This window comes from Polypterus senegalus, chromosome 6, assembly GCF_016835505.1.
Source record: "Polypterus senegalus isolate Bchr_013 chromosome 6, ASM1683550v1, whole genome shotgun sequence".
Classification (NCBI taxonomy): Eukaryota; Metazoa; Chordata; class Cladistia; order Polypteriformes; family Polypteridae; genus Polypterus; species Polypterus senegalus.
Genome location: NC_053159.1, coordinates 29,480,409 through 29,491,307, shown reverse-complemented (window position 1 = coordinate 29,491,307; position 10,899 = coordinate 29,480,409). Strand labels below are relative to the sequence as shown.

Below are 10,899 nucleotides of genomic sequence, written 5' to 3'. Positions count from 1 at the left end.
TAAACACTATGACTAAAAAGACTATGATTTTTTTTTTTTGTCTCATGTGTAAATTTCAAACTAAAAATAAACAGAAGCCCCACTATCATCTTACTTTCCCAGGATTCATGTACCATTCATTGTGCCCAGCTACAGCCATTGATATTGCTGCTTTATAAACCAAAGATGCTTCAGTAATTCAGAGAGGTATAAAAATTAGAGGATCACTTTAGGATCCTAACTACTTAAGGACAAACCAAAACTGGATGAATTTTGGAATATTTATTATTAAATCAATAATTTTAGACGTTATTATTAAATCATATTTATTTACAGACTTCACTGATGCTATTCCTCATTCATAGAGTTTGGAAATATTCTATCTAAAGTATTGTAAACTGTCTGTGATGAGAATTGCCAGGATTGAGAAAGTTAATTTACCTGGTTATGTTATGTTCTTGATGTTGTTTTTATTATTTACACACTTAAAGTTTTATAAAAATTGCCAGTCTTTTATTGTTGTAGGTTTATTGTAGGATTGTCCATATTTTGCAGGTTTTAGTTGAAAATGTAAAATGTTCTGGTGCTTTAGATGCTCTGAGCCACCAGGTGGCACTGTCGTTCAAACTGTAGTGAAATGGAAAACATGAAACAGATCAAAAGTACCTCCAGGGTCAAAATATGAGGTTCCAAAGTAGTCTGAGGTCTCTTTCTGACAAACTGGAATGTATATTCAAAATTTTGTAACTGGAGATTGGACCAAGGGCTTGGAATTGTATAAAAAACAAAACCACATTCAATGAGTGTTTATATTAAGTGTAAATAAATATAAATGTGTGTATATATATATATATATATATATATATATATATATATATATATATATATATACACACTCGTATGTTTTGTCAGGCCTGAGTCACAAAGTTGCTCAGCAGAGTACAGAAGGTAGAAACTTTATTGCTGTTCAGTCAGATGCAAACACAAGGCGATCCAGCCTTGCAAGGAACAGCTGTCATACTTGCCACTTTGGGCTCAAATTCCTACTCAAAAGATCACAAAGTCTTCTTCATCAGAGGTTATACAGAGGCTTGGAAGCAGCAGCCGGAGCAGAGGAAGTCTGGGGGAAGAGAGACAGGAGAGTGAGACATAGGACGGCTGCGGTTTGGTCTTTTAACCCTTAAACCGCTACATACTTGGGGGTTAATGCACCCCTGGATGCCAAATACTTTTTTGCTGCACTTTTTAAGTAAACATCACAATTCACAAAGATCCTGTGAAATTTTAATGGAACACATTTTTTTTTTTATGCAAAGAGCATCATAATTACTGCAACACTGATCATTTTACATACTGCCAATGTACTGTAAAAACTTTTTTTTAAAAACTACTGCAAAAATTAATCATTATACAGTATGTGCAAGGTGTAACTGACTCCATTGATGAAATTCAGTAAATCACCGCGCCAACTGTCCTTGAACTGGCTGCACGCAAGCACATAGAGGTAAGCGCTGATGCTTGCAGGCTAGTCTAGTGCAGCGGCTGAATCCCAGGGACAATGGTGGTGCAGCTCTGCCGGGGCCAGTAGTGGTCATGAACTCAACGAATATACGGCACTGACTAATCAGCTCCAGTGTGCTGGCAAATTGCTCTGTGAAGCGACTATAGCCAGTTGTGGCGTTCAATGAATGTAATTCGCCAATTATTTTCGGCCACTGCGTGCTGGCAAATTGCACTGAGACACGACTGTAGCCGGTTGCAGCATTCATTGAATATACATCGCTGAATATACTTGGCTCGCAGAGTTCACTGGGAAACAACTTTAGCTGGTTTAAGGGTTAAATGTTCACAAGCCAGCAATGCCTGCAGCTGAACTCATAAAGAGGAGGTGAAGAGTGTGTTTAGCTTCCCATTGAAAAACTGTTTTAAAAGGGGGTTTCTGAAGGGCGGCCACATCCCCCTGCAGCAGCGGCCACAGTATATCTACTGTACATAGGTCTGAATCACAATCTGATTGTTTTGGTGGTCATCTACCGAGTAACACTTGTGGTTGGTCGGCCAGTCAGCAAACATCACCATGCACGTATACACAGTACTGTGAAAAAATTACTGTAAAGTTGGAATACTTTAAAAACAATGTCATGGATATTTTTTATTAATCAGTAAACTTGCTAGAAGTTGTAGTAAACAGACAGAGACGTGCATGAAGTCAATATCTCATATATCGGTGACCACTCTTTGCCAGCTCTCTTAGGTTCACTGTCATGCAGTTTCTGAAGGTCCTTGCATGGTCAGTTATTCAATTGCCACAGCTCCACTGACCTCCTTCTAATCCCAGACTGGCTTAGTAATGTTGAATTCCAGGCTCTGCGGAGGTCATTCCAGCAATTACAGGATTCCCCGTTCCTCTTTTCACTGCAGGTATGTGTTATGATTTGGATGGATGTTTGAGGTCATTTTTCTGCAGAATGAAGTTGGGACCAATTAGATGCCTCCCTGATGGTATTGCATGAAGGCTCAGAAGCCTCTCTGATGGTAATGCAGGATGGGTAAGAATCTGTCTGTACTTTTCAGCAGTGAGAGATCCATCAATATTGATCAAATCACATATTCCGTTTATGAAAATACAGACCTCAAACCTGCAGGGAAAATCCACTGTGCCACCATGCTGCCCTGTAGACAATCAATCATACGAGGTGTGGCAGAAAAGTAATGAGACTGGCAGCACTGCAAGCGATCTGGCAACGCTGCGCTGTTGTCCTTGATAGAGCACGTGTATCAGTACCCTCCCATAGCTCAGTGCGAGTTTCAACTCCTTCCGTTAACTACGTGATGTTTGTGACTGCTATTAGCGAAGTTGTGTTTTTGGTTGTTCGTCACGCAAAATGGAACAGCGGAATTTGGAGCAACGTTGTGCCATTAAATTTTGTGTTAAGCTTGGAGACTTTTTATAAAGACGTCCTTGAAAGGCTCAGAAAAAGGGTCATTCGCGTGAGACCAGACATTGCAGACAAATGGATGCTCCATCATGACAACGCCACATGTCACACTGCCCTCTCCATAACAGAATTTTTGACCTCAAAAGGCATTCCTGTGGTTCCCTTATTCACCTGACCTCAGTCCATGTGACTTTTTCCTTTTCCTAAACTGAAAAATGTCCTCATAGGACGTCATTTCGGGACTTTAGAAAACATCCAAAAGAGTGTAACGGACATGCTGAAGACCATACCGGTTGAAGACTTCCAGCGCTGCTACCAACAGTGGGAACAACGTCTCCATCGGTGTGTAGCTGCCCAAGGGAACTACTTTGAAGGGGATAACATTGATGTTTGAAAAAAATAAAAACTTTGGTAAATAAAAAATCAGTCTCATTACTTTTCTGTCACACCTCATATATCATTCTCCAGCCATTCAGTGGACTGTCAGAGACAACAATGTTGACTCATCAGTTCAGAGCAACTGCTGCCACTTTTCTGCACAGCAGTCCTTGTCTTTTTGCATCTTAAAGTAATGGCTTTTTTGGTCACAATTCTTTTATGAAGACCACTTCTGATAAGTCTGTAGATGAGTGCACCAGTGTCCCTGTTGTTACTTTCAAGTCTTCCGATTTTGACAGGAAGCAAACTTCATATTTTTTTAATTTGCTGCCCTCATTTTCCGTGGCCAACTGTCCTCAGCTTGAAAACCTGAAAACAATGAGGACTGATGTTAAGTAGAATGCCCACTGGGGGGCTGGGTGGTCTTGTGGTCTCGGAACCCCTGCAGATTTTTTTTTTTTCAAGCCCTTGGAGTTTTTTTTTTCTGTCCTCCTGACCATTGGACCTTACTTTATTCTTTGTTATTTAGCAGCCTAATCTTATTTTTATAATTCTTCATTTTTCTTTCTTTATCCTGTAAAGTACTTTAAGCTACATCATTTGCATGAAAATGTGTTATAGAAATAAATGTTGTTGTCTGTTTGTAGTGCTTCTGCAGAAGAGCTTGGACAGCACATCTGGAACCCCCTGTCTGCTTGGGGCAGATCATGATGATGCAGGATGGTCCCCTGTGGTCATTTTTGCTGTGGGGTAAGATTTCCAGCTTATACCACTGTATCTACCTGCCCTTTTTAATAGGGTTGCCCCATCCCAGTTTTATTCCTTCTACACTGCTGCTCACCCTCCACTTAATGTCATTGATATTTAGCACCTGTTTATTACATTTACTTAATCAAGCACTGGGCTTCTCTCACGTTTTTTTAACTGGAAAGTTGTCTACTACTGCGTTAGTTTCATTCTTTGAGAGCATTCAAATATCTTTATTTTGCAAAAATAATGACCAGAACTCGAAAATGCACTCTTTTCTATCAACTTACTATTCCAGAACACCTAAAATAAGAATCAAGGCCAAATATTTTTGTAAACTATTCAAAGTGCCTGAGACTTTTGCACTTCTGATATTTAATGAGGATCAGGTTATATTTTTGGCCACAAAGGCATATCTCCATTAATGAATGAATCAGAATTAGTGAATTCACCTTTATTTATTTTTAGGCTGTAGGCTTACAATATAAGAAAGACAAAAGCTTAAACAACACATTTTGATTCTCAAATGGTCTCTTATAATCTCAAAATCTTTTCATGACACTCTTCAGACATGTTTGAAGATTTTCAATAATTACAACCATGTTGTTGGTTGTTTTGTTGTTTTGGAATGTGTCAACGACATACTAATTTGTCTAAAAAATAATAATACATTTTATTTATATATACTGCTCAAAAGAATTAAAGGAACACTTTTTAATCAGAGTATAGCATAAAGTCAATGAAACTTATGGGATATTGATCTGGTCAGTTAAGTAGCAGAGGGGGTTGTTAATCAGTTTCAGCTGCTGTGGTGTTAATGAAATTAACAACAGATGCACTAGAGGGGCAACAATGAGATGACCCCCAAAACAGGAATGGTTTAACAGGTGGAGGCCACTGACATTTTTCCCTCCTCATCTTTTCTGACTGTTTCTTCACTAGTTTTGCATTTGGCTACAGTCAGTGTCACTACTGGTAGCATGAGGCGATACCTGGACCCTACAGAGGTTGCACAGGTAGTCCAACCTCTCCAGGATGGCACATCAATACGTGTCATTGCCAGAAGGTTTGCTGTGTCTCCCTGCACAGTCTCAAGGGCATGGAGGAGATTCTAGGAGACAAGCAGTTACTCTAGGAGAGCTGGAGAGGGCCATAGAAGGTCCATAACCCATAAGCAGGACCAGTATCTGCTCCTTTGCACAAGAAGGAACAGGATGAGCACTGCCAGAGCCCTACAAAATGACCTCCATCAGGCCACTGGTGTGAATGTCTCTGACCAAACAACCATAAAGACTTCATGAGGGTGACCCAAGGGCCCCATGTCCTCTAATGGGCCCTGAGCTCACTGCCCAGCAGCATGCAGCTCGATTGGCATTCGCCATAGAATACCAGAATTGGCAGATGCACCACTGGTGCCCTGTGCTTTTTACAGATGAGAGCAGGAGCAGTTTGGTGGTGGGTTAATGATTGTCTGGGGAGGCATATCCATGGAGGGTCACACAGACCGCTACAGGCTTGACAAAGGCACCTTGGCTGCCATTAGGTATCAGGATGAAATCCTTGGACCCATTGTCAGACCCTATGCTGGTACAGTGCTTCCTGGTGCACGACAATTCCTGGCCTCATGTGGTGAGAGTATGCAGGCAGTTCCTGGAGGATGAAGGAATTGATGCCATTGACTGGCCACCACACTTTCCTGACCTAAATCCAATAGAACACCTCTGGGACATTATGTTTTGGTCCATCCAATGCCACCAGGTTGCACCTCAGACTGTCCAGGAGCTCAGTGATGCCCTGGTCCAGATCTGGGAGGAGATCCCCCACAACACCATCTGTCATCTCATTAGAAGCATGCACCGATGTTGTCAGGCATGTATACAAGAACACAGGGGCCATACAAAGTGCTGCGTACAATTTTGAGTTGCTGCAATTAAATTTTTGCAAAATGGACTAGCCTGCCACATCATTTTTTCACTCTGATTTTTGGGGCGTCTTTGAATTCAGGGCTCTGTAGGTTGATCATTTTCATTTCCATCAAACGATGTGGCATCCTTTCGTTCCTAACACATTACCCAGTCTATATCAGTATAGATATCCAGGAGGATTTCTTTTTCCCATTGAGATCTGATGTGTTTTCAAAGTGTTCCTTTAATTTTTTTGAGCAGTTTAGTTCCTTTCACATGCCCAAAGTGTATTTAGATAAAGAATACAAATCAGAATCATACACTTACCTTGTTTCAGTGTAGGTGTTTGCATAAGGTAGTGTTTAGCTGATTAGATTCTTCCGAAATAGAAAACTCTGAACTGATCCATATCCGTCTCAAGCAAACTTTAAGTGTGCACTGTGTCACCTCTGCTTCATCATGGTGCACTTCAGGAGATCTCACTCAAAAAAGTCAGCTTGACTAACTTCTCCAATACAGGATGCAACTTCACCCAATATGCTTTTGGCAAGTTGTGTTTCACGTTGCTAGACAGCACTCATTACAGCGTAATAGCTCATTTTGCACAAAAATATTATTTGAAACAAGGCTTAAATTTACTAAGTATTCTGTTTTGAAATAGTTTGAGTTCTAATTCCAGTCTTCAAGGGCCTTTCAGTGTCTGAAATATGAGTGGGAAGTTATGCACAGTGTATACTGTGACCTTTGTGGTTGATGATGCCCCTGCTCTTTTCAATTTCTGTCTCTCCCTAATGCTGACAGAACACTGAAGCTCTACTGCAGTTGTTATTGGTTTATCGTCACCGTCACAATTCACCTCGCCTTGCTTAACATGTTTCTGGTATTGCTCAGACCTGTTCATTACTGTTCATTTCAGGGAGGGCAGATTTACCAAGAAGGCGCTCTGGGTATGTGCCAAGGGAACTTTTTACCAAAAACCCTGAGGTATCTGGTTGCACAGCTGGTATATTTTTTACAAGTTTGTTTAAATAAATGAATACACTTGTCAAAATGAACAAGGGGGATACTCCCTCCTTCACTCGATGAAACGATTGAGTAACCACAAGTCAAAATGAACAAAAGTGAAAAATAGCATGTTGGGATTAAACAATGGCTGCGTAAGATCAACTCTCTGTTAAGGAGCTAAGTCACCCTGGGCTCAGTAAGAAGAGCTTAATATGGCCTTGGCTAAAACATAGACCACAATGCCTCACTTGTGCAGGGGTTCTGCTTCCGTATTTTACAAAAAGGACAGTCATGACTTCATGCTAAGTTTTTTGACTTTGAAGAAAACAAAACTAGCTAATCCCGTAATGCCATTACATATAAGGGGGTACCCAAAAATAACCGGAACCTGTAACCGGAGAGCAATCTTGACTTAGTTGTGAATTTCACGGCTTGGTGTAGCACACTTATAGTATTCTGTGGCACTCTGCCAAGTGGTGCTGTTCTGTATTGCTTGTACGCCATTCCGTGTCGGTTTTTCTTGGTGCTTATTAAACATTTTCTGTGATTGTTGAGATGGGTGATCACAAAGAACAGCGAGTCTGTGTTACATTTTGTTTTCTCTTAGGGAAAACAGCTGTTGGAACTGTATTGATGCTTGAAACTGCTTTTAAAGAGGAAACTTTAAGTAAAACACAGAACTACAAGTGGTTTTCGCATTTCAAACGAGGAGAAATGTCACTTGAAGACCAGTCAAGATCTGGCCAGTCTTCCACAATTAGGAATGACGAAAGTCAAAAAGTTTGCAGTGCAATTTATAAAGATCTTCGTCAGACTATCGAAGAAGATTTCTAAATTGACATGTGTGTCTTGGAGTTCTTGCCACCCTCCCTACTCACCTGATCTTTGCTCCATGTGACTTTTTCTTGTTCCCGCCTATGAAAAAATAACTCAAAGGAAAGCGTTTTTGTACCATGGAGGAAGTCAAAGAAAAATCGCTGCAGACATTGGACAAAGTTCCTCTTTATCAATTCCAAAGATGTTTCCACCAGTGGGAAAACTGTTGGGACAAGTTCATTCACTTGCATGGAGATTACTTTGAAGGAGACTTACTGTATAAGTAAGACTGACCCACTGATTTGAGAAACTGGTTGGAATAAAAATCTTCAGCCTCAGTGGTACCCCAGAACTGAACTTGAGAATCAGTGCTTTAGATAGTGCTGATCAGAACAAACACATTAGTTACACCAAAGAAACACTTGTTAGTTGTAATTTCATGAGGAAAAAAAAATGATGTAAGACCTCACACAAAACAAACAAAATCTGTTTATATCCAACTGTGCCATGAATGCTTGAAGCTACAGTACAGGAGACAAAAAAACAGTAATGCAGATCAGGTATGACATTCATGTAATAGGAATATTCAGTTCATACACAAAAGCATTCCACGTGACTTCCACTTTACGGCCTGCAGCTCAACCCAGCCGGGATGCTCCTGGAGTAGAAGGATGGGGGAAGGCAGCGACTTGCCGACACTGCGTCCCCCAAGACGATAGATGGCAGTTTCCCTGGACTGCAGTGGTACCCGCTGGGCACTATGGGACTTGGAGTTCTGCAGCACAGCCCTGCGGGGTAGCGTAGGTGTTGCCAAGGGAACACTGTGAGAAGTTGGTGGAAAAATAAATTCTCCCCTAGCCTGGAAGTACTAATGGACTATGACAACGGAAACCCCAAAGTACTTCAGGTCCAATTGAAAACCTGAATTCTCCAGCTGACCCAGAAGTGCTAGTAAGTCACGTGGGAGGAAGAACAGAAGCACTTCTGGGTCACGAACTATATTAAGGACTGATGGGAACCCAGAAAGTGAGCCGGAGTTGGGAGGGAGTGTGATGGAGCTGTTGGGAGGAGAGGAGGAGAATTATTGTATTTAGTATTGTGAAATTATTATAATTATTACATGTTTATGGTGGTGAAGGTGCTTTGGGGCACTTTAAGGAAGAAAAGTAAAATACTTCTGGGTGCTTTTAAACTTGTGTCTGCATCTGTCTGTTGGGTTTCAAGGGGCAACAGCGCCCTCAAGCGTCCGTTTCTTGACAATATATATATTTAAATATGAGAGGAAACCAAAGTACCTGGAGAAAATGCATGTGGACATGGGGAGAAAATGCAAACTCTACACAGACAGCAATTAGTCTGGGATTCATCCCCAAGAGTCTGGAGCTGAGAAAAAGCAGTAGTAACCAATGTACCACCGTGCTGCCCCCTACAAATACTTACACAATTACATTTTCCACACCATTCAGTTCCAATCAGTTCAAGATTTAAAGGTTGGTCGGCGAGGAATCCTGACCACGTTGTATGTGTTGAGTCCTGGAGCATCAAAGCCAGGAGACAACCCCTTCTTATCAAAAGGATAAAAGTTGAACAGCTGTCCATCCTGAGCCTCCAGTGAGACAGAGGCCGTGCTGACACGTAACACACAGGGGTACTCTTTCTCAAATACCACTTGGAAGACCCTGTCTGCCAAGTAGTTGAGCCTAATAGTCCTGTACCTCTCAGGGATCAGGTCCTCAATATGTGGGCCAAACTGCTGCATGATGAGAACACCATCAGCTCCCGATTTGATCTCATAGAAAGTGATGTTGCCGTAAGTGTAGTATCCTGTATATGGGTTTGAATTGGGAGGAGGAGAAAGGATGCGATTTGCCTCACGAAAAGCAACTTCCATGGCTGGGATAAGGTAGCTGTAAGCCTTCATTACCACATCCTCATTCTGAGGTCGCGATCCAGACATCAGAACAATGAAGCCAAGTTTAAGACGAGGGATAAGAGAGAAGGTGGCTGAGTAACCATCCAGGTCACCATCTTTGCGGATCACTTCATAGTTTAACTGGTCATTGATCTCCCAGGGGGTGCCAGTCCTATTGGCAAAATAATCTTTGGAGCAGCGGAAAACAGGAGTTAGCATGATTTTCACTGTATCAGGCTCAAGAAAGCGCCGGTGGTAGGACCCTAAAAAGATCATTGCCAGCTTGGCTAGGTCAGCTGCTGTGGAATACATCTGTCCAGAGGGTCGATACCAGCCTAAGTCATACAGTGGGGCAGGCTGTCCATTGCTGTAGAAACCAACAGCCATTTGGGCCCGAACAGCTGAAGTTATGTCAAATCCTGTATCTTCCATTCCTAAGCGATCCAGAATGTTTTCTGACACCCATCGCTGGTACTTGGAGTTTGACACCTTCTCAGCCAAAACATGCGCTAACAGGGAAAATGCCAGATTGCTGTAATGGCATCTGAAATGCAAAAAAGAGACAGTTGATGCTAAATGAGTGATTACATTTCTGTGTAACAAATGCAATTTTTCTAGGTGTATAAACGCACAAATGTAATAACATTTTATTTTGCAGGTCCTGATTTTTGGCTGTAATTGAATAAGCGATTAGAACATTAGAAGAATCTAAATCACAACAGGCCTTTCAGTCCAACAAAGCTCACCAGTCCTATCCACTTAAATCTTCTAAATAAACATAAAGTCGAGCTTTGAAAGTCCCTTAAGTCCTATTGTCTACCACGATACTTGGTCGCTGATTCCAAGTGTCTGTGGTTCTCTGTGTGGCAAAAAACCTCCTAATGTTTGTGCCTAATTTATCCTTAACAAGTTTCCAACTGTGTCCCTGTGTTCAATCAGGTCTCCTCTGAATCTTCTTTTGCTTAAACTTTTCATTTATTCTTTCCTCATCAATCATCCTCTGTAGATCAGCCTAGTTGCTCTTCTCAGGACTTTTTCTAGTGCTGCTATGTCCATTTTGTAGCCTGAACTGTGCCCAGTACTCCAGATGAGGCCTTCACCAGTGCCTTATAAAGTTTCAGCATAACCTCCTTGGACTTGTACTCTACACATCAAGGCGCTATATAACCTCATATTTTGTTAGCCTTTTTAATGGCTTCTGAACACTCTCTGGAGGTTG

At 41.5% G+C, this 10,899-nt stretch overlaps 1 protein-coding gene across 1 annotated transcript in view; it reads right to left on the bottom strand.

The window, feature by feature from the left end:
• Positions 1–8,917: 8,917 nt before the first annotated feature.
• The window catches only part of lactbl1b (lactamase, beta-like 1b), a 100,755-nt gene continuing 98,773 nt past the window's right edge, over positions 8,918–10,899 (bottom strand). The window contains exon 7 of the mRNA XM_039754937.1: positions 8,918–10,224. Coding sequence (XP_039610871.1) covers positions 9,246–10,224 — 979 coding nt within the window. The 3' untranslated portion in view covers positions 8,918–9,245. The remainder of the gene's footprint in view (positions 10,225–10,899) is intronic.